The 25045-nt window shown below is 38.5% G+C and overlaps 1 protein-coding gene and 1 pseudogene across 1 annotated transcript; one reads left to right on the top strand and one right to left on the bottom strand.

Annotated features, from left to right (window-relative positions):
• Nucleotides 1–303: 303 nt before the first annotated feature.
• LOC143850210 (endo-1,4-beta-xylanase 5-like) lies at nt 304–2199 on the top strand (annotated as a pseudogene).
• A 1629-nt stretch (nt 2200–3828) lies between these two features.
• On the bottom strand, nt 3829–24550 carry LOC143851761 (uncharacterized). Its single transcript, XM_077361248.1, has 4 exons — nt 24313–24550; nt 4612–4759; nt 4452–4522; nt 3829–4339 (listed from the first exon to the last, which is right to left on the bottom strand). Exons 1-4 carry the CDS (start codon nt 24493–24495, stop codon nt 4109–4111), a joined length of 633 nt encoding a protein of 210 aa, XP_077217363.1. The 5' UTR covers nt 24496–24550; the 3' UTR covers nt 3829–4108.
• Nucleotides 24551–25045: the final 495 nt, after the last annotated feature.

Raw genomic sequence — 25045 nt, 5'->3', positions numbered from 1 at the left:
TAGTCGCAAATATTTATGACTATGGGTGCATGATCATTTATGACTAAAATTCATACTAATTGAATAAAAATCTGTAATAAACCTTAGATTTTTTTGGTTGGATCCAAGCAGACACGTAAACGAAAGGTGCGACTCCATGCCATCGACGCCCAAGGGAATAGTCTCGACGGGACAACAATCTCCATTACTCTCACAAAGGCAAATTTTCCAATCGGCAACACCATCAGTTATAGGATCCTCAACAATGTTCCCTACCAGAATTGGTTCACTTCTCGATTCTCGATGACCGTCTTCGAGAACGAGATGAAGTGGTATTACACTGAGCAAGCCCCGGGCAAGGAGAACTACTCGGTCCCCCCGACGCCATGCTCGCCTTCGCCCAAGAAAATGGCATCTCTGTAAGAGGACACAATATCTTTTGGAATAACCCCAAATACCAACCTTGGTGGGTCAAGTCTCTTTCTCCTGTTCAATTGAGGGCCGCGGCCGAAAAGAGGATCACACCTCCGTTGTTTGTATCGAGATATCCCGGGAAAATCATTGGCTGGGATGTTGTCAATGAGAATTTACATTTTTCGTTCTACGAAAGTATGCTCGGAGCCAATGCATCCGCGGATTTTTTCTGCCGAGCCCACCAGCTCGATCCGGGAACAACCATGTTTATGAATGAGTATAATACGATTGAGTATAGCCACGACAAGACGGCGGGCCAGAGAGCTACCTTGAGAAGTTGAGGGAGTTTCAAGATCTTGGTCCCACAGGAATTGGGTTGGAGGGACACTGGCATCCCTAACATTCCTTACATGAGATCTTCTATTGATACTCTTGCTGCAGCTAATTTACCCATATGGCTAACAGAAGTGGATGTTGCAAAGATCCCAAATCAGGTACACTAACAAGTAAAATCATATTTCCACTTCTTTATTCTGTTTGTCTTTTCCATGAATATATTTACACTCCCATTCCCTTTTGTTTAGCTTTGCTTGAAAATGACTTTATTGTTCAAGAAAATTTGTGCTGGAAAAGAGCTTGGAAATATCACTTCTCAATCTTAAAAACCATTTATGCACTCACTTCTTTAAATAATGATACTCTTTTTATTTATGATTATCTAATTGACTGTTATAGAGTTGTACCCGAGGTTACAAAATTTTTGGAATAATTGAAGAACTTATTCGAAAAGTCGTGAATTATTTGTGCCTTCTTTTAAACTTTGGAAACACTATAAATATGGTTTATGGGGAAATCAGATTTTTCATGGAATAAAATTATAGTTACAGTTTTCTATCTCTTCCTTGTGGATTCGAGGACTACGAACAGGGTGAGATTGTGATCTCTCCCTATCCGTGGCAAGCTTCCGCACATCAATACTGATCATATATTATTCTGAAATCTCGTGAGAAATTCAAAATTATTTTAAATATTGGAATTTAGCTCTCATCTTAATCTAGTACATCCACTTCACGATGGATCCATGTTTCTTTGACTGAAAATTTAGCTCACACACACACACGCACGCACGCGCACGTGTTTGGTAAGTGGTCACTATGGATGTGCCCATGACTATGTAGTCCAGACCTTGGTTCCTTTGACAAATTTGTCATCGTTGAGTTTCCTCCATTTCAAAACTCCCCTGCGTCCTCGTCGACTTGCCCAACTCGACTCTTTTTGCCCGGTCCTCATTCTTGTCTAAGTCTGCATTTTTTCCAATAAAGTCAATCAAGATTCCTTTAACTCTCCAAATTACTGAGTACTAAGTTGAGTTAATCGATTACTCGGCCACTGTCACACCGAGTCCACTAGAATTTGCTTAACCCATGTCCACATTTTGACACTGTATAATTTTCTCCAAAGGCACAATACTTGGAAAAGATTCTAAGAGAGGGGCATGGACACCCTGCCGTTAACGGGATCATCATGTGGGCCGTGTGGCGCCCAGAGGGCTGCAAAAGGATGTGTTTAACTGATAATAACTTTGAAAACCTCCCAACGGGGGATGTAGTTGACAAGCTAATCAATGAGTGGAGGCCCGCCAACTTCGTGGGCACAACAGATAGCAACGGCTTCTTCGAAATCCCGCTCTTTCATGGAGATTACAATGTGACTATCATGCACCAGTCGAGCGCCTTCACTCAAAGCATGACGGTGGAAGCTCGGACTTCCGAAGAGGAGATACTTCATGTTAAAGTGTATGCATAAACAGATTGTTAATCTTTAAATCAAACTAGTTGGAAAAGGAATAAGAAAAGTATTTGAGCCATTTTTTTTATAATAATGAATATATTTAGGGATTTGCTAGGGACCATCGCAGAAGGCATTTTGCGGAGCGGCTGTTACATGACAGAGCAGCCACATAGGCTCTGATTTTGTCTCAATCATTTAATTCATCTGATGTGGCTTTTCTGTCATGAACAGTTCGTAAGAGTTCACATAAGCTTTAAAATCCGAACATAAACCATAAACCCGACTAAATGTCATTGAAAACTAGGGGTGCAACTCGGGTCGGGTTGGGTCAGGTTGAGGCCAACCCAACCCAACCCGAGGAGCTCAACCTCCAACCCTAACCTAACCCAACCTGACTTTCAACCCGGGATGGCTAACCCAACCTAACCCAAATTGGTTTTTCCCTAACCCGAACCCAACCCAACCCAACCCAACCCGAATTCCCAAGTTGGGTCGGGTTTAGACATTTCAGATGAGATATTTAGTAAGGGAAATGGCACCGAAGTTCAAAACCAAAGGAAAAAAAACAGTAAAACACTACTAGAACACATGCTCATATTAAATAACTGCAAATGATGCGAGGAAAACATGACAATCACAATCACAAGGATATGCGGGTGTTTAGTCCAGAAAAAAGAAGGTTGAGATCATCCAATCAATCGATTTTTGCATGCTTCAATCTTGCGGTTGAGATCTCTTCTAGGTTAAGGTTTTTACTTTAGTGACTTTAGCCCTTTACTTTTTGTTTTTGATAAGTATCTATTATTATATTTGCAAATGATGGAAAGAAACAACAAAACGTCAGAAGCTACAATGTACAAAAAGTAAAAAACGTGTATTACTCTTTGTCGGGTTACGGGTTGGGTCGGGTTGCCTATACCCAACCCAACCCGACCCGAATTTTGGTCGGGTTGCCAAATCCCAACCCGGACCCGAACCCAACCCAAATTTGGTCAACCCAACCCGTCCAAAAATCAGGTTCAACCCAACCCAAGTTGCACCCCTATTGAAAACAAGGAGTTGAGCCTCTAGCTCAATTGGTTAAGGCCTTTTTTTTCAACCTTGTCCCAGGTTCAATCCCAGCTTACCAACGTAAAAATATAAAAAGTTCTTCATCTGTTTGGAATGGGGCCAAGACAACGTTTGCCTCATGACTACAAGATCAACGGTCTTAATTTCACATGTCCCATGGTAGGACCTGATAATTGCCACTTTCCATTGAGCCCTGTCCTGACCTTTCAACGTAAATCGCTTCTCCGACAAATGGGATGGGACCAACAGCATGTGGGCCGCCTCATGATGTTCTACAAGATCGACGGTCATGATTTCTCATACATGTCCCATTATGGGACCCAAAAATTGGCACTCACCATTGATCCCTATGGTCACTTAACTAAAAGGGTGACCGTCTGCCTAATCTCTCTATGTTTTTTTTTTGTTCATGTCATTGGTGCATACCAAAACCAGGCAACAATGGAAAGGAACTGAGACTACACTAAGGCCATGATGAATTTTTTCATGATAATTTAGTTTCTCCGGTAATGAGTGAGAGGTACCAAGGAGAGACTTGAGTGAGAGGTAACAATAAAAAAAACAATCAGTACCTAAAGGAATAAACACAGACCCATCAAATTTCAAAGTGGTTTTGTTCTTTTACACACAAAAGAAGAAGGTCATGGCAGTCTCTCTGCAATTTTACAATGGTGACTTGTGAGAAAACATTCTAACATGTAAGCTAAGAATTTCAAACCATTGCAAGAATTTTCTCGAAAAGTTTGGAAAGCAAAACATTTCTAATAAAAAAAATTCTGTCAGAAATATTTTTCTTGCCGTCCAAACAGGGCTTTAGGATAGAGAGGAAGAACTCCATATCAACTGCATTATTCTACAGCCTAGTTTTTACTAAACTTACTTGCATTTCTCTAGCAATAGAAGGAAGCCATTTCTCTCCTCTAATCCTTTTTAGGTCTGCAACTCTTTCTTCCTCCTCCTTGGCTTTTACTTTTGCTGCAGCATCTTTAGCTTCAAATCTAGCCAATGATCTCTGGCATGCGTTTTTTGCTGCAGCCACTATATCATCGCCATCAACAGCAACAGATTGAACTCGACGTCTAAACTGCAACCAAGCACCAAAGTGGGTGTTATCAAATTACAAGAAAATTGAATGAACAATAACAATGAAAAGCTACACATGGAATGATGTAAAGAATAATAATAAATAGTCATACCTTTTTCGATTTCTCATCAAGTTCTTCTGCTGGAAGAATTCTTGGTCTCTTTCTTGGTCCTATAAGGTCATCTGGTACAGATATTGAGCTTGAGTTTCTTGTTTTACTCGGGAATCAGAACGCTTCAGAAAGAAGTATGATTTGGAAAAATACGCATTACCAATGGGATCAAATATTATTCCCGGAGGGGCTTGACTGAATAAACGGATACAGTCTTCACTGCCCTGGGGAATTTCATCTGAGGCTGGGTTTGGATTTTGTACCAGCATCAAACTCTTCTCTAAGAGGTCATCTAAAAGCTTTTGTGCCTGTCATTCAGCTCATTAGACTATAGTTCCACACAAATTAATGCAGCTGTAAAAAACTAAAAATCAAGTGTCTTGAAATAAATATGTTCCAATACGAAAGAAATTCCTGTAAGATGCAAATTTCTTTAAAGAATGTAGTGTGATATCTTGGAGGAGGTCCCGGTGAGGAAGGAGCTAGAGTTTTCTATAGGTAACAGGAGAATAACATTAAGTATTAACAGAAGAAATTATTTCAACCAAGGTTTGTCACAATTGTTCTTGGATATCGAGGTTCTTGCTGGGGCTGGATCAGGTGCAAGGTTAGTTCGATTCTTGCCATTTCTTTTTCAAATGTTTGATGGATGATACTCAAAGTGTGTTCTAAATGTCAAACCATTCTGCAAGTACTACTGTAGTAGTTTTAATGGAAGAAATTAGTGGTTTCAGTTGTGGTATGCTACCAAATCATACTAGAGTCCACACTTGTTGGCGTTTATAAAATAAAAGTATGCACACAAATACGCGAGTTCTTTTTTTTCTTTTTTTTTTTGAAAGTTGACTTGTATTCATTGATACCATGAAATATACATCAGGGACCAGGAGTCCCAATTGTCATTACATAGTATCGGACGAAGCATTTCAGGACATACCCTAAAATACCAAGAAAAACCAAATAGGCCCTAAGGCCTAGACACTTCATTACCAAAACTTGTTTTACCAGCATAATAACAACCCAAGAGCACCCAGATAACCTTCCAGCCCCCCTGAAATTTTCATACAACCATGCCTTCAAAAACGAAAGACCGTGGTCTCTCAAGCTTAGGAGGAGCTCTATCTTTCTAGCAGCACATCTGAAATTAACGTTATATGGCCCCAATCTTCCTTCTTAAACTCCCGAATATCCACAAAACCACTTTTGAATCTATAATCAAACCTAGAACACTGCTTATGTATACCACCATTCCACCACTTTCCACAATCCCAAAAAACCGTATTTTTCCAAAAACAAAACTAAGGTTTACCAAAAGGAAACTTCATCTCAGAACCGGCCAGTCAGACCAAAGCACACTTCCCTACCCTTCCAAGAAGGAATTCCACGCTAAGCTTCAGCCGTTTTTCCTTAGGAAAGAACACAATCTCAAAACCTGGAATAGGGACTTCCTCCATAGTATCCTCTAAAGTGGCTGTTAATTCTTCCAACTTACTGAGGCAGAGTGACCGATCTGCCTCCCATTCCAAGCAGTGTATGAGGTCTTGGTTTGCAACTTGTCCTTAAAGAACTGAAGCTTGTAAACCGGCACACGAATGTTCTCAATAGTTCGCGAACCTGTTAAAGCAAACAATTCCTCCACGTTCCGCTGGGCATCCTCTTTCAACTGTTTCCAATCACTCTTCATTTCTCGTTTAGCAAGCTCAGCAGGGGTAGGAATTTCAGCCGAAGCTCTGGACCTGTCATACCTTAAATCACGAACCATCCCTAAAGTGTGAATCCACTCCGACCAATCAACCGATTCCAATCTTCTTCGCCATGCAATTCGGGTTTCTGAGGCAACAGAGGCCATTTCTACCACACAGATAATCCTAAAACCGAACAGACTCAAGTATGACATAAAAATGAAAATTGAAAGTTGGATTTTCAAACACCCTACCCCTGTTCAAGGCCCTGACCATGGGTTCCAAGATAAACATGCCATGTCCCTATTTCAACCACCCTAACCAGCTATTCAGTTACTAACTAAACAGAACCCAGAAATCTGGCTAACTAAGAAGGTGATTCGATCCTCAAATGCCCAATCCCGGTACAGCAATTTGACTCAGTGCTTAAAAAGTCATGAAATGGCCAATCAACAGTGCTTAAAAACTCATGACATGGCCAATCAATTCTCAATTCTCTTTATCATGCATCATAGAAGAGTATAAACTGAGAATGTGAAGCAGTTCATCCTACCAAAAAGTTGTGATTCAAAAGATGTTTTAGCAGCAGAAGAAGAGAAATAGGGGAAGAGAGTTGAGAGAATTGAATCGTTCCCACAGGGGCTATTCCAGTGTGCTTGTATTAGAGCCCTTAATGAATGAAAAATACATAAATACCCAACCAATCCCCTTCCCCCCTCACTCCTCCAAAATACGATGGATACCCAATAGGCTAATCACCCAGATAAAACATTTATTTCCTACATTCCGTCTCAAGCTGAGCACAGATTTCATTCATAGAAATAAAAATTAAATAAGGGCAGACATGTTCCATACAATAATCCCAAAGAAAACAACTAACTAATGAATATGAGAAGCCAGATCTCAGTCAATTATGTTATAGAAATTTGAATTCCCTTTCCACTTGCCCCTCTTCTTTCTTTCTCTTAGCTAAAACCACCTCAACAGTATATAAGCCCTTAAAGGGGTAGATTATTACATGGTATCAAAGCTGGTTTTGATCCAAATATAGATCAGAGCTCTAAAAATCCATATCTGAATTATTTTTTTGTTTTGGTCTCCCTTGATCAGTCATGATAATGATGGCCAGCAAGAAGGGTCTACCTGAAAAAGGTGTGTTCTAACTTGTCTGATTTTTGCTTTACATTTGGTGCAAACCTAAGGTTCACTAGTCATTTTCTTCTAACTTTAGGAGCTTAGATAGATTCTCTCTTTAATAAAAACAAATAGCATACATTCTCATAGCAAAATAAACAGTAAGTAGTTTCGTTTTTGAACGGCAAATAAACAGTAAGTTGTAATCAAAAGAGAGCTAGATTTTCACAAAGATTCAAAGCCCTAGAATTACTTCATCAATTGAAATCAAATCACCCAAGCGAGTTCCATAAAATAAGTTATAAATTAGGGAAATCAGGATACTAATCAAGAAAATCAGATCTATTCATGGTTTTAAATTTCGCCCGAAACATTTCGTTTTTGCCAAAATATTTCGATTTCGGCTGCTACCATCCACTTGAATTTGGAAAAATACAACATTTCACCCAAAAATTCAGAATTTATTGCTCTAGAGAAATCATATGAAACCCATGGAAGGGGCGACCTATGGAGAGGACTACCTGGAAAGGGCAACCTGGTAGAAAGGCTAGAGTGAAAGCAGCCAGTGTGAACTTACCACAAAGTAGGCCATCGCGGAAGGAATGACTTATGGAAAGGGCTACCTAGAAAATTCTAGAGTGGAAGCTGCAATAGAGTAACCCATAGAGGACGGCGGACTCTCTAATATGTATTCTAGTCTGACATAAACCGGTTTCCAGTGTTGCAATCTATTGTCGGACTGCTATTACATGAGCAGGCAATGATGTTGCAATGATGTTTATAAAGAGAGATCATGTACGAAGAAACAACTATATTTGGAAAATGGAGTGGGTTTGTGAGACTGATTGAATATATATATATATATATATAGAGAGAGAGAGAGAGAGAGAGAAAACGGTTCCTACACATATGTGTAGATAAGTTATCTACACACTAGCTTAAAATGCAATGGGGGCCACATTATTTGGGTGATCCAAACCATTCATTTTTAAGGCCCTCACATAGATAGGGTGTCCAAAAAAAATCAGATCCATAGGATCATCCTAACCATTCGAACTGTGGAGGCAAAAAATGGACTAATTTGTGAAGGTTTAAAGACATCCATTTTACCTCCACAAATCGTAGGGTTGGGATGATCCTATGGATCTGATTTTTTGTAGACACCCTATCTATGTGAGGGCCTTTAAAATGGATGGCTTGGATCACCCAAACAATGTGGCCCCCCACTGTATTTTAAGCTAGTGTGTAGAGAACTCTCTACACATATGTGTAGGAACCGTTTTCTCATATATATATATATATATATCATATTGTCTTTCTAAAGGACTAATTAAAAGATTAGTCATTAGTACATCGATATGACTAGGTCTAGAGCCAATTGATTAAGTCTCACAAATGGATTAGGTAAAAATTTAGTCAAAAGCACATCGAGGGGGATGGTGTGAAGCCCATGTATTGAAACACCTTTAATGAAAACCCAACCTAACTGACTGGAGATCCCAAGAAGTAGGATCAATGAGAACAAATTACTTGAGTGGTTTGTTTTACACTATGAATTAAATTCACTTAACCTATCACTATGGTGTGCACCGGTACGGTACAGCCTGTAATGAAAGGATATGAGTTATAAACTCTTAATGTTATCCTAACCATTCAGTGTGGTGCGTCGTTACAGGACACTCATGATAGATACACCTATGTGAGTGTGGAAGTGTGGCTGCTTCCTATGAGAAGTGGGATGATTCTTTTGAGTGCTCGTGAAACAGAATCGAACAGATAGCTGAAAAGTACTAAACAGTAAGAACATGCTTATGTCTGAATATGTTGTGCATGTGATATGTTGTCTCACTTTATTACTCAAAGTTCTCAGTTTGACTTCAGTTCACTAAGTGCTTGATAAACTTGATATATCTACCAAGGTTTTAAATTTCGGCTTCGGCATGAATTTCGGTCCTATTTGAAAACGAAATTTCTGCCGAAATCCTGAAATTTCGAGCAAAATTTGGTAGAAAGGCGTGATGTCGTTGTTTTGGGCCGAAATTTCGATAATTTCGACTGAAATTTTGTAAACAAATAAAAAAATATTTTAACTAAAATTTCACCGAAATTTGGGTTTCGCCCGTTTCGATTTCAAAACGTTTCGATTTCGGTCTTGACCAAAATCCGAAATTTCGGTCGAAATTTTAAACCTTGATATCTGCACTAAGTATATGTTCAAGTCCAAAAGACACCTATGAGAGATTATTGATTAGATAAATCCTTTCATAATTTCCTTGTTCTTTTATAATTTTGAATTTTGTGAGAGATTATTGATTTTTCTGAAAGAAAAGTTATTAAAAAAATAAAATTTATTTATTTATCTTAAGCAAAAGGTTGCGTATATTTTGTATCATTATTTACCGTTATTAAACTCGGTTTTACCACAGTTCATCATTTCTGCAGTAAATGTTGGTTTGTCTTATTCTTGGTAAATTTCGATGTGTCTTTTCACAGTAAATGTGGGTTCATCTTTTCCGCAATAAAATACATGTTTAGCACAATATTTAAAACCGTTGTGGTGCATGTTCTTAATGCTGTTTAGGGACGATTTCTTATGTCTTTTAACATGATTTTGTACGACATAACCGTTTCTGAAACATTTAAGATGTAACATGACTCTTAATTCTCTATAAGTAATCGGTAAACGAATAAGAAACAATGTAAGTATACAGATGATCCTCTAGTTTTTCTTCTCCAGAAAAACATTTTCCAGTTTATCATCTCTCTTATCAAGGCAGCGTGAGTAGTGTTCGCTAGACTATCAGGTTGTTTGAGTACATTTCCTTGGAGTGGAGTCATTGTATCTTGAAGGCATACACCGGAGTTCCCATTTGGTATCGTCGATTCGTCAAATGTGGGAGCGATACTAAGGACAACGGATTTACCATTTCTTCTTTACAGTTTGATTCCTTCTAAAGGTCTGATTCGATTACTTGCAGTTATTTCATTATCAGATTCGATTACTGGCGGTAATTACTTTATTTCTGTTGTTTTATTAGTATAATATTAATCCGAAATCACATGCACTATTTTAGGTTGTAAATACCATTTTTTCAAAATAATTTAAAAATGGCAGTTTTATATTTCTTATGATGGTTCTGTAAGGTTTTCCATGATAGTTATGGCCTCATCTTGACATTTGTAAAACGTGGGTCCTTACATTTCTTAATGCTCTTAAATAAAGCCGATGGTTAGCAAAAGTAAAGGAGATAGCGGGCATGCATTTGTTATCTCATTAAGTCCCTCAATTATGGGAAGAGGGAATATGGCAATATAAATACATGGGTTTGATCCCCATCTCATCATGAATTCAAAATAAAGAGAAGTAGAGAACACACATTATTCTCTTACTATACGGAACAAGTGATTGAGATTGGAAACCAAAGGTGACGCTCCGACAGCCAAAGGAGGCAACACATCCGGCAATCTAAACAACGTAGTGCACCGTACGACGATCAAAGATCCAAGGACATCATGGCTTCAGGTAAAGATCCTAACCCTTCAATGTATCCTACATTTTGGTATCAGAGCACCAGGGTTGGAGTTTTAATGTCTAGGATTTTCTTTAGTCGGTTTTCATAGTTACGTAATCGATCCGACGGATTTTCTGTTTACCGCCGTTGATTAAAGTCTTCATCGACATTGTCGCGTTCAATGATCGATCACGATTGATCTTAAGAAATTGCAACAATGTTGATGAGATTCTAATCTAAACAAACCATGAAAATTGAATTTTTAAATTAAGGGACAATGAAAAAATGGTTATGCGGGCCACTATCAAAAGTCGTCATCTTTGGACTTGTCATAGATGTCGATACCGGAAGAAAGAAATAATTGTTGTGGCTTTACTTGTTTACTGGTGATCAGATCATCTATAAATAATTTTATGTGGGTGACAAACCTTCTTAAAAAAATTCAAGATGATCCGACGGTTGGATCACCAGAAACAAAAGTAATTAGCCCAACCTTGAAAAATTATGACTAGTCGCCGGCAGCGACTGGAGAAATTTTCAGGCGATCGGATTATTTGAAAATGATCAATCATCGCCGAGGTATCTTCCCATAAAGTTTCAGAAAGATCCAACAGTTGCTTCACCTGAAAATTATATTTAACGTCCGATAAAGAAAACTTTTCAGTACCACAATGTAGGATACATTGAAAGGTTTAGGATCTTTACGTGAAGCCATGATGTCCTTGGATCTTTGAGCGTCGTACATGCACTATGTTATTTTGATTGCCGGATGTGTCGCCTCCTTTGGCCGTCGAAGCGTCACCTTTGGTTTCCAATCTCAATCAATTGTTCCGTATGGTAACAGAACAATGGGAGTTCTCTACCTCTCTTTATTTTTATTTTGTGATGAGATGGGACCAAACCCATGTATTTATATCGCCATATTCCCTCTTCCCATAATGGATGGACTTAATGAGATAACAAATGCATGGCGGTTATCTCCTTTACTTTTGCTAACCATCACCCATTAGTATGGCTTTATTTAAGAGCATTAAGCAATATAAGAACCCACGTTTTACAAATGTCAAGATAAGGCCACAATCGTTATTGGAAAACCTTACATTCTCCCACTTGGCCCATCTTGACAATATTATATATATATATATATATATATATATATATATATATATATATATAATTATTTATTACCTTTGAAAATAGTCTCAATGGGTCCAAAGCTTTAAAACTTGATGTGGTACCACTATTATGACAAAATAATGCTGGAAGCCAATCAGTTAGGGTATCTGAAACTTAATTAAAAGAAACCGATGACATGAATCATGGTGGCAAATATGTTAATTTGTCGACATACGACCTTCCAAGCAATACAATGCCACCAACCCCTTCTAAGTAAGTGCTTAATTGGTAGCATACTTTATGAGTAGGTTTTAGCCTTATGCCCACTCTTTGATCCAACCTTTATTGCCAATACCGACATTCTGCTAAAACACCCATCCTTATGTATACTATGATATGGAAAGCAGAAACCAATGATCATCATTCTAATAATGTTTTAAATAAAATATAACTGCATGGCGTCATTAAACACTAAAAGAACTTATCAGACCCATACGGTCTACATGGTCCTTAAGTAGTCCCGGTGCTAGCCCTTTGGTGAGAGGGTCTGCTACCATCAATTTTGTCTTAATATGACTTATTGATACCTGATTATCCTTAATCGTCTCTCTGACAACAAGATACTTTATAGGTATAATCTTAGGCCCACTGGCACACTTATTGTTCTTAGAGAAGCATCTTGCAGCAGAATTATCGCAGAAAATCTTAAGTGGTCTAGCAATAAAATCCACTACTTGAAGATTTATGATAAAAAATTTCAACTAGATGGCCTATAGTGTGGCCTCATAACAGGCTAAAAATCAGTTGCCATAGTTGATGGAGCGGTCACAGTCTGTTTTACGCTCTTCCATGAAACAACCACGCTCGCAAGTAGGAAGATGTATCCTGAAGTTGATTTCCTACTATAGAGGCATCCAGCGAAGTCTGAGTCTGAATAGCCAATGACCTCAAGATTGTCTAATCTCTTGTACGTGAGCATGTAATCTTTAGTTCCTTGTAAGTAGCGCATGACTTTCTTGGCAGCCTTCCAGTGTTCTATGCCAGGGTTACTCTGATATCGGCCAAGCATCCCAACAGCAAAGGCAATATCTGGATGTGTACACGTCTATGCGTACATCAGGCTCCCAGCAGCAGAAGCATAAGGGATATCTGTCATTTGCTTCTGCTCTATTTCATTTCTCGGACATTGCATTTTGCTGAACTTGTCACCGTTCATGATAGGCGCGACCACTGTTGAACAATTTTGCATGTTGTACCTTTCTAAAACTTTAGAGATGTAAGCCTTCTGAGACAATCCAAGATACCCTAGGGATATGTATCTGTGAATCTCTATGCCAATAACATAAGATGATGCACCCATATCTTTCATCTCAAATTGTGTGGAAAGGAATTTTTTAGTTTCTTGCAATAAACCTAAGTCACTGCAAGCAAGCAGAATATCATCTACGTATAAAACCAAAATTATGAACTTACTCCCACTGACCTTTAGGTATATACATTGATCAACAATATTTTCTGAAAACCCAAAGGATGTAATGGACTCATTGAATTTGAGATACCATTGGCGGGAGGACTGTTTAAGTCCATAAATGGATTTCTTCAACTTGCATACCAGGTGCTCCTTTTCCTTTGTGGAAAACCCTAGAGGTTGTTCAATGTACACTTCTTTTTGTAGATCCCCATTTAAGAATGTCGTTTTCACATCCATTTGGTGTAACTCTAGATCGTAATGAGCCACCAAGGCCATGACTATTCTAAATGAGTCTTTCTTGGAAACCGGAGAGAAAGTCTCATAAAGTCAATGCCTTCTCTTTGAGTAAATCCCTTAGCTAGAAGTCTGGCCTTGTATCGTTCTACCTTACCCTTGGAGTCTCTTTTAGTCTTGAATACCCATTTGCATCCGACTGGCTTGACTCCTTTAGGTGGGTCAACGAGGTCCCAAACATGGTTTGCATCCATAGAGCTTAACTCTTCTTTCATAGCATCAAACCATTGTTTGGAATTCCTACTCTCCATAGCCTGTGAAAACGTAACCAGATCATCCCCATATCCAATGTCATAATCAAACTCTTGCAGATACACCATATAATCTGAAGATATTGCAGTTCTCATTATCCTTGTGGATCTCCGTAGTTCCCCTTGATCCGCATTTTGTGGTGGTTGGGCTGATGGTTCCACAAGGATTGGCTCTTCGTGGGGAAGCTCTTCTATAGCTGGTTGTTCCTCTTGAATATTATCCTGAGTAATAATCATAGGAATAACCAACTCATTAGTCACAACGTGTATTTTTCGAATCCCGTTATTCCTCAAATACTATATCTTGAGGTTCTATGCTCCCACTAATGTTGTCATCCTCAAGAAATCTGGCTTTATTCGTTTCAACTATATTGGATGTAAGTGATGGAGAGTAAAATCTATACCCTTTTGACCTTTCTGGATAACTAATGAAATATCCACTGGTTGTTCTAGGATCAAAGGCTTTTTCCTGGGGGTTTATATATTCTAGCTTCCGCTAGAAAGCCCAATATGTGTATGTAACTTAAACATGTCTTCCTATCCATAGCTCATAAGAAGTTTTCGAAACAGCCTTAATAGGAACCATGTTTAAAATATGCACAACTGTTTTTAATGCCTCACTCCACAAGGATGAGGGAAGCATAGAATGACTCATCATAGCCCTGACCATTTCCTTAAGCGTACAATTCCTTCTTTCTGCTACATCATTATGATTTGGTGTACCCGGTGTCGTATATTGAGGCACGATACCTTCTTCATAAAGGAATCTCGCTAATGGTCCCGGCCTCTGTCCTATCTCTGTGTACCTACCATAGTATTCGCCACCTCTATCCAATCTGACTATCTTAATCATCTTTCCTAATTGTTTCTCTACCTCTGTTTTGAATTCCTTAAAGGCTGAAAATATATCAGCCTTTTCAGATAGTAGGTAAAGATACATGTATTGAGAGTAATAGTCGATGAAGGTGACAAAATATTTTCTCCAGTTATACAAGGAGGAAAGGGTCCACATATATCTGTATGAATTATTTCTAGAGTTCATAAACTCCTTCTGGCACCTTTCTTGAATGTGTCTGAAAAGGTAACCTCCATCCCATTCAATTGGGCCACTATGTCCCTCATTTCCATAATTTATGTGTTAATATGACTTGTTGACACCTGGCAAGGTTTTAAATTTTGGTTTCGGTGTCGGTTTCGGTCACCACCAAAACTGAAACGTTTCGGTTTCAGACCGAAATTTCGGCCGAAATCATGCAAAAATATGACTATGATTTCTTTCCTTTTTTTAAATTTTGACCAAAATGTCCAAATTTTGGTGTAAATTTCAGCGATTTCAGTGGAAATTTTGGCTATTTCGATGAATATTTCATAAATTTCTGCAAGAATTATAACATTTCGGCGGACTTTTTTAAAATTTCGGTGGAAATTTTGTAAAAAAGGCTAAAAACGAAATATCAACCGAAATTTCGGTGGCATTTCAGTGAAATTTCGCCGAAATCTTGTAAAGAAACGACTTCATGTAAATTTCGTTTCGGTTGCGGCCAAAACCGAAATATTTCGACCGAAACGAAATGTTTCGGCCAAAATTTAAAACCATGACACCTGGTGATCCTTGATCTTCTCTGACAACAAGATACTTTATAGGTATGATCTTAGGCCCACTGGAACACTTGTTGTTCTTAGAGAAGCATACTACAGCGGGATTATCACAGAAAATCTTACATTCTCCCACTTGGCCCATCTTGATGATATTCAACTCAACTCAACTCAACTCAACAAAGCCTTTGTCCCAAACTAGTTGGGGTAGGCTAAATGAATCCTTTAGAAAAATTTCATGAAGGAATCTACCCGGCTCTCATCCTGGATCTAGTTGGGTTCTTCTACGTGGATCATTTTCTTCCATTCTATCCTATCCAAGGTCATGTTCTTTGTTATGTTCCTCGCTATCAAATCTTTCCTCACTGTTTCTACCAAAGTTGTTTTCGGTCTGCCCCTAACTCTTTGCTCCATCAGTTTGGCACAAGTCGTCTCTTATCACCGGAGCATCCAAAGGCCTGCGTTGGATATGTCCAAACCATCTTAAGCAGTGCTATCTCATCTTCTCCTCAATTAGTGCCACCCCCACCATTTACATATGTCTATCTAACCTTGTGTGGCCACACATCCATCTAAGCATTCGCATCTCCTCTACACTCATCCTATGCACATGCTGCTTCTTGGTGGCCCAACAGTCTGAGCCGTACAGCATGGCTGGCCTCGCAGTTGTCTTATAAACTTTCCCTTCAACTTGGTAGGGCTTTTACAGCCGCACAGAACTCTTGAGGCAAGCTTCCACTTCAACCAACTTGCTCTTATTCTATAGTTAACATCATCTTCAATCCCTCCTTCCTTATGTAGAATTGAACCAAGATAGCGAAAGATATCCCGCTTAGGTACCTCCTATCCAGTCATATTTACTACATCCTCGTCCCGCCTCCTTACATTACTAAAATTGCATTCCATAAATTCTGTCTCAGTCCTACTCAGTCTAAAACCTTTGGATTCCAAAGTAGTTCTCCATAACTCTAACTTAGCATTTACTCCTGCTTTGGTTTCGTCGATTAATACTATGTCATCTGCAAATAACATACACCACGGCACCTCATCCTGGATACCCTCCATAAGCTCATCCATAACTAGCGTAAAAAGATAAGGGCTTAGAGCTGATCCTTGGTGCAGTCCTATTGTAATTGGAAACTCACTAGACGAGCCATCCGTGGTTTTGACACTAGTTACTGCTCCATCGTATATCCTTAATCACATCAACATATTTAGTAGGCACTTTTTTCCTTTCAAGGACCCACCACGTAACTCTCCTGGGAACCCTATCATACGCTTTCTCCAAATCAATGTAAACCAGATGAAGGACCTTTTTATTTTCTCTAAATCTCTCCATTAACCGCCTAATCAAGAAGATAGCTTCCATAGTCGATCGTCTGGGCATGAAGCTAAACTGATTCTCTGACACCTTAGTCTCTTTTCTTAGTCTATGCTCAATTACCCTCTCCCAAAGCTTCATGGTGTGACTCATTAGCTTAATTCCCTGGTAATTGGTGCAACCATCTTGACGATATTATATATAATTATTTATTACCTATGAAAATAGACTCAGTGGGCCAAAGCTTTAAAACTTGACGTGGTACCACTATTTTTGAAAAAATAATGCTCGAAGCCAATCAGTTATTGTATCTGAAACTTAATTAAAATAAACCAATGACATAAATCATGGCGGCAAATGTGTCAATTTGTCGAAATATGGCCTTCAAAGAATTACAATGCCACTGACCCCTTCTAAGTAAGTGCTTAATTGGTAGTATACTTTATGAGTAGGTTTTTTAGCATAATGCTTACTCTTTAGTCTAACCTTTATTGCCAATACCGGCATTCTGCTAAAACATCCATCCCTATGTATACTATGATATGGAAAGCAGAAACCAATGATCATCATTCTAATAATGTTTTAAATAAAATATAAATGTATGGTGTCACTACACACTAAAAGAACTTATCAGACCCATACGGTCTACAAGGTCCTTAAGTAGTCCCGGTGCTAGCCCTTTAGTGAGAGGGTCTGCCACCATCATTTTTGTTTATTAAGATGAAGTTTGTATAAACCATCACATAAGAAACCAGAACCAACAGTTATGGAATTCTTTATAAAGAAAAATGTAGAACTTCCAAAGTTAACATTAAAGCCAATAGTATCAAGTCTAGGGATAGAAATTAAGTTTCTAGTAAATGATGGAATATAAGAGGTATTTTCAAGATCCAGCACAAATCCCGTATCCAGGATCAACCTAAAATTGCCAACTGCCTTTACGTGTGAACGCATCCTGTTTCCCGTAATGATGCTTTGTTCACACTCAGTTGGTGTCCTTGTTAAGAAGCCCTGCAAGGAGTAGGTAATGTGAACAGTGGAGCCAGAGTCAATCCACCATGTATAAGTAGGAACGTCAATTAAATTAGATTCATAACAAACATAACATGATCAACCATCGCCGAGGTATCTTCCCATAAAGTTTCAGGAAGATCCAACGGTTGGTTCTCCGGAAAATTACATTTAAAGTCTGATAAAGAAAACTTTTCGGTTTTGTAGTGGTCATTCATTTCTTCGTTGGATTCCGATTATGGAAAAATGGACAAACGACATTCTAAAATTTTGGTTGCGGCGACCAAATCCTAACCATATTTGACTATTTGTATGATTAGCGATGGATCATTATGGCAAACGCACACACAAATTACAAAAGGGAAGTGTGTTTGGGTTACATGACAAGAAGATGGGTTTTTGGATTTTGGTCCACTTTAGGGCATAAGCCTAAAGCTTAACCCACTTGTGGATGAAATCAAGTTGTGAGTCCAAGCCCATATTCTGGCTCATGAACCCTTAAGGCCATTTTTAAATAAGGAAGGTTTTAATTATATAAAGAGGACTTTAATACATATTTAGAAATACAAGTATTTACTTCTTGTTGTTTATTTATGTCTAAACCCTTGATGCACTTTTAAAGAACTGAAAGTTTTAAATTCTAAGTATTTATGTGACCACCAAAGTGGCTGTGAATATGAGGGATTTGAAATTTCAAATAAAGTTTTATGAATTAAATTTCATAATAAAGATCAAGTGGCATCAAATTGCATTTATTTCTTTGAAATGATGTATCACTTCCAAAGAAGAGCCATCATGTTCGCGAAATAAATGCCCAAAGGCATAGAGTTAGCTTGCACTAATGTGTGTGTCTTGTTAGTTCTATGGCGTTAATCACCAATCGGGTGAACTACTAGCACATTACCGTACTCACTCAAAGGAGAGACTGTAATGACACGATGAGTTATCCGTCAAGGTGAATCATAAAGATTAAAATTGGATTTACTTTGAGAAATTTTAATATTGATGTGAGCATGAAATTTACTTTTTTACATGCAGTTTTTTCTTCACCTGTTGTTGGGTAGTAATGCAACGACAGTACCTTTTCTTAAAGGTTCAAATTTCTAGAAATGGAAAGAACGTATTATGTTTACATTGGGGTGCATGGACTTAGATCTGGCTTTCCGAGTGGAAGAGCCACCACCACTTACAGAGGAAAGTACAACGGATCAAAAGACTTTTCATGAAAAATGGGAGCCAATCGCTTGAGCCTATTGCTTATGCAAGCAAATGTGACTAAGAATATTAGGGGTTCCATTCCTAATACTAATAAGGCTAGCAGTTTCATGAAAGTTGTGGAATAACAATTTATAAGTTCCAATAAGGCTATGGCCAGCACCCTGATGAGCAAGATGTCATCAATGAAACTTAGGCACAAGTGGAATCCGTGAACACATCATGGAAATGAGAGACATAGCGGCCCAATTGAATGGGAAGGAGGTTATCTTTTCAGACACATTCCTGGTTCATTTCATCCTCAACTCTCTACCTGTTGAATACGAGCCATTTAAAATCTCTTACAATACACATAAGGAAAAATGGTCAGTCTACTGACCATGTGTGTACATGAGGAAGAGAGGTTGAAAAGGGAGAAACTTGAAGTTGTAAACTTTGTCTCTCGTCGAGGAAAGGAACATGTGGAAAAAGGCAAAAGTGGACCGATAACAAAACAAGAACAAGAACGTACATGTCAAAAGGAAGGTTCGTTGCTTCTTTTGTAAAAAGTCGGGACACTTAAAGAAAGATTGCCTGAAATACAAGGCTTGGATGGAAAAGAAAGGTAAAAACACATGCTATGTTTGTTATGAATCTAATTTAATTGACATTCTTACTTATACATGGTGGATTGACTCTGGCTCCACTATTCACATTGCCAACTCCTTGCAGGGCTTCTTAACGAGAAGAACACCGAGTGTGAACAAAGCGTCGTTACAGGAAACAGGATGTGTTGACACGTAAAGGCAGTTGGCACTTTTAGGTTGATCCTAGATAAGGGATTTGTGCTGGATCTTGAAAATACCTTTTATATTCCATCATTTACTAGAAACTTCATTTATATCCCTAGATTTGACATTATTGGCTTTAATGTTAGCTTCAGAAGTTCTACATTTTCCTTAATAAAGAATTCCATAATTGTTGGTTCTGGTTTCTTGTGTGATGGTTTATACAAACTTCATCTTAACAAACAATATGAATTGTCCTTATTCACCCAACACAATACCGTGTTAGTTGGTATGAAACGTCGTAGAGTAAATGAAATGTCATCCATGTTATGACACCAGAGATTAGGACATATCTCCATAAAGAGGGTCAAGAAGTTGGAGGAAGAAGGGGTCTTAGGACAGTTAGACTTCACAAACTTCACAGACTTTGAGACTTGTGTAGACTGCATAGGAAAGCAGACTAACACATTCAAGAAAGGTGCCAAAAGGAGTTTAGAAACTCTAGAAATAATTCATACATACATATGTGGACCCTTTCCTCCCTGTATAACTGGAGAAAAGTATTTTGTGACCTTCATCAACGATTACTCTCGATACATGTATCTTTACCCAATGATGTATTTCAAGCCTTTAAAGAATTAAAAACAGAGGTAGAGAAATAATTAGGAAAGATGATTAAGATAGTCATATCAGATAGAGGTGGTGAATACTATGGTAGGTACACAGGGATAGGACAGAGGCCGGGACCATTAGCGAGATTCCTTAAGGAAGAAGGTATCGTGCTTCAATATACGACACCTGGTACACCAAATCAAAATGGTGTAGTAGAAAGAAGGAATCGTACGCTTAAGGAAATGGCCAGGGCAATGATCAGTCATTCTATGCTTCCCTCATCCTTGTGGAGTGAGGCATTAAAAACAGTTGTGCATATTTTAAACAAGGTTCCTACTAAGGTTGTTCCGAAGACTCCTTGTGAGCTATGGACAGGAAAAAAGACATGTTTAAGTTACATGCACGTATGAGGCTGTCCAACGGAAGCTAGAATATAAAACCCACGGGAAAAAGCCTTTGACCCTAGACCAACAGTGGATATTTCATTGGTTATCCAAAAAGGTCAAAACGGTATAGATTTTATTGTCCATCCCATACACCTAATATGGTTGAAACGAATAAAGCCAGATTTCTTGAGGATGGCAACATTAGTGCGAGCATAGAACCTCGAGATATAATCTTTGAGGAATTACGAGATTCAGAGAATATACCGTTGTGACTAATGAGTTGGTTATGCCTATGATTATCCCTCAGGAAAACATTTAAGAAGAACAACCAGCTATAGAAGAGCTTCCCCATGAAGAGCCAATCAATGTGGAACCAGCAGCCCAACCACCTCAAAATGCGGATCAAGGGGCACCACGAAGATCCACAAGGATAAAGAAATCTGCAATATCTTCAGATTATATGGTGTATCTATAAGAGTCTGATTATGATATTGAATATGGGGATGATCCGGTTACGTTTTTACAGGCTATGAAAAGTAGGAATTCCAAACAATGGTTTGATGCTATGAAAGAAGATTTAAGCTCTATAAATGCAAACCATGTCTGGGACCTCGTTGATCCACCTAAAGGAGTCAAACCAGTCGGATCCAAATGGGTATTCAAGACTAAAAGAGACTCTAAAGGTAAGTTAGAACGATACAAGGCCAGACTTGTAGCTAAGGGATTTACTCAAAGGGAAGGCACTGACTTTGCTGAGACTTTCTCTCCAGTATTCAAGAAAGACTCATTTAGAATAGTCATGGCCTTGGTGGCTCATTATGATTTAGAGTTGCACCAAATGGATGTGAAAACAGCATTCTTAAATAAGGATCTACAAGAAGAGGTGTACATGAAACAACCTCTAGGGTTTTCTACAAAAGAAAAGGAGCACCTAGTATGCAGGTTAAAGAAATCAATTATGGACTTAAAGAGTCGTCCCGCCAATGGTATCTCAAATTCAATGAGTCCATTACATCCTTTGGGTTTACAGAAAATATTGTTGATCAATGTATATACCTAAAGGTCAGTAGGAGTAAGTTCATAATTTTGGTGTTATACGTAGATTATATTCTGCTTGCTAGTAGTGACTTAGGTTTATTGCATGAAACTAAGAAATTTCTATCCACAAAATTTGAGATGAAAGATATGGGTGAATCACCTTATGTTATTGGCATAGAGATTCACAGAGACAGATCCCTAAGGTATCTTGGATTCTCTCATAAGGCTTACATCTCTAAAGTTTTAGAAGAGTACATGTAAAATTGTTCACCTGGGTCGCGCCTATCAAGAAGGGTGACTAGTTCAGCAAAATACAATGTCCGAGAAATGAAATAGAGCAGAAGCAAATGAAGGATATTCCTTATGCTTCTGCTGTTGGGAGCCAGATGTACGCACAAACGTGTACATGTCAAGATATTGCCTTTGCTGTTGGGATGCTCGGCAGATATCAGAATAACCCTGGCATAGAACACTGGAAGGCTGCAAAGAAAGTCATGCGCTACTTACAAGGAACTAAAGATTACATGCTCACGTACAAGAGATCAGAAAATCTTGAGGTCATTGGCTATTCAGACTCAGACTTCGTTGGATGCCTTGATAGTAGGAAATCAACTTCAGGATACATCTTCCTACTTGCGGGGGGGGCATTTCATAGAAGAGTGTAAAACAGACTGACTGCTCCATCGACTATGGTAGTTGAGTTTATAGCCTGTTATGAGGCCACACCACAAGCCGTTTGGTTGAAGAATTTTATCACAGATCTTTAGGTAGTTGATTCTATTGCTAGACCACTTAAGATTTTCTTTGATAATTCCGCTGCAATATGCTTCTCTAAGAACAACATGTATTCCAGTGGGTTTAAGATCATACCTATAAAGTATCTTGTTATAAGAGAGAAGATCAAGGATCATCATGTGTCAATAAGTCATATTAACACAAAAATGATGGTGGCAGACCCTCTCACTAAAGGGCTAGCATCACGACTACTTAAGGACCATGTAGACCGTATGGGTCTAATAAGTTTTTTTAGTGTGTAGCGACACCATACAGTTATATTTTATGTAAAACATTATTAGAATGATGATCATTAATTTCTGCTTTCCGTATCATAGTATACATAAGGATGGATGTTTTAGCAGAATGCCGGTATTGGCAATAAAGGTTGGACCAAAGAGAGAGCATAAGGCTAAAGCCTACTCTTAAAGTATGCTACCAATTAAGCACTTACTTAGAAGGGGTCAGTAGCATTGTAATACTTGGAAGGTCATGTGTCGACAAATTGACATATTTGCCGCCATGATTCATGTCATTGATTTTTTTTAATTAAGTTTCAGATACCCTAACTGATTGGCTTCGAGCATTATTTTTTCAAAAATAGTGGTACCACGTCAAGCTTTAAAGCTTTGGACCCATTGAGTCTATTTTCAAAGGTAATAAATAATTATATATAATATCGTCAAGATGGGCCAAGTGGGAGAATGTAAGGTTTTCCATAACAGTTATGGCCTCATCTTGACATTTGTAAAAAGTGGGTCCTTACATTTCTTAATGCTCTTAAATAAAGCCATACTAATGGGAGATGGTTAGCAAAAGTAAAGGAGATAACCGGCATGCGTTGTTATCTAATTAAGTCCATCCATTATGGGAAGAGGGAATATGGCAATATAAATACATGGGTTTGGTCCCCATCTCATCATGAATTCAAAATAAAGAGAAGTAGAGAATACCCATTGTTCTCTTACTATACGGAACAAGTAATTGAGATTCGAAACCAAAGGTGACGCTCTGACGGCCAAAGGAGGCAACACATCCGGCAATCAAAACAACATAGTGCACATACGACGATCAAAGATCCAAGGACATCATGGCTTCAGGTAAAGATCCTAACCTTTCAATGTATCCTACAGATTCGACCACACAAGGAGTTTTTCAACAGTGAATCTGGTAAAGTTCGTTGGGTATGAAAATTCTAAATCCATACCGGCTCTTGTGAGAAACCCACATGTGGGCCTCTTGTGAGAAACCCACATGTGGGCTATCAAGTGGTCCTGAATATGATCCTTGGAGGTTGATCCTAGAATGGAAAGTCCAAACAAGAGATTTTACTTATGTTTTTTGCTGCATTTTGCAGATTGTGAAGGTTCTTGGCCCCCTGAGAGATGTTAGCCATGAATGATGTGTCGTCTGATTTGTCAAAGCCCCAAGATTTGGGTATAACAGTGATTGGGGAGAACCAAAGATAACCCAAATATTTTGATCACTACAGTCAAGTGAATATAATTTTAATGAAAATGCGACAAAAGATGCAAACAATATCTCATAAGCTAATAAGCAGCCCCCATCCCCCAGTAAAGATGAAGTGAACATTGGGAACAACAGAATATAATTTTGATGAAAATGCGAAAAAAAAGATACTAACAATATCTCATAAGAGAAACAGAGAGAGTAGTTTTGCCTTGATTTGATAGAGCTTGAAAGCATGGGATTCCGATTTCTTTTCCCGAACGTTTTCGTCGATATTATCCGTTGAATCGTGCGGTTTAGAAAATACCGTTGCAACAGAGTCAATCGCCGCCCTCCATTCGGCGTCGCCGTCTTCCTCTCCGCTGCTGCTGCCGCTGCTTCTCGACCCGCCCATCTCTCTGTCTCTGTCTCTGTCTTGGGGGTTTTGCAAAGGAAGTCTTTTACTTTGCTTTATTTGCAAAAAGAGTCTAGATATAATCCAGATCAAGGGTGCATCTTAACGTACACGTGACATTGGAAGATCCATTCTAACTGTGGGCCCAAGTCCATCAATTGATCACTATGGCGATCGGTGGTGAGAAGCAATTTTTTGGGTCCTACACTGGCAATTGTATTTGCAATTTATTAGGGTGTCAATGGATTAGACCGTCTGATGGATCCTCCGAATCCGAACATTAATGAACAGGATCTAAACATATCAATATGATTCATGGGCTTATTTTTTATCATAAAATGTAGGATCTGAAAATTTTCGGATTAGATATGGGCTTGCAAGAAATATCCATTGGATAGTCAAGATCCGAACTGTTTTACCAAAATACCCTCCAAATTTTCATAATGTTTATAATTCTTTGAAGGATATTTTTGTCAAAACCTCTAATTAATGAAGTGCAGTGCGATTTCAAGACTCAAAAGTGACTTCTCGCCTCTCTTGTTTTAGGATT

This window comes from Tasmannia lanceolata, unplaced genomic scaffold (assembly GCF_043159265.1).
Source record: "Tasmannia lanceolata isolate RefF3 unplaced genomic scaffold, GAP_Taslan_0.1 ptg000018l, whole genome shotgun sequence".
In the NCBI taxonomy this organism is placed as follows: Eukaryota; Viridiplantae; Streptophyta; class Magnoliopsida; order Canellales; family Winteraceae; genus Tasmannia; species Tasmannia lanceolata.
Note: the sequence above shows the minus strand (reverse complement) of the source record. Positions and strands in the feature narration are given on the sequence as shown.

What these genes read in the sequence shown, in the direction of transcription:
- LOC143851761 (XM_077361248.1), bottom strand. Translation starts at nt 24,495, where the DNA reads ATGGGCGGGTCGAGAAGCAGCGGCAGCAGCAGCGGAGAGGAAGACGGC. An exon ending in TCAAGCTCTATCAAATCAAG is followed by an intron (nt 4,760 to 24,312) that starts GCAAAACTACTC and finishes GCTGAATGACAG; the next exon opens with GCACAAAAGCTTTTAGATGA. An exon ending in TTGATGAGAAATCGAAAAAG is followed by an intron (nt 4,340 to 4,451) that starts GTATGACTATTT and finishes GCTTGGTTGCAG; the next exon opens with TTTAGACGTCGAGTTCAATC.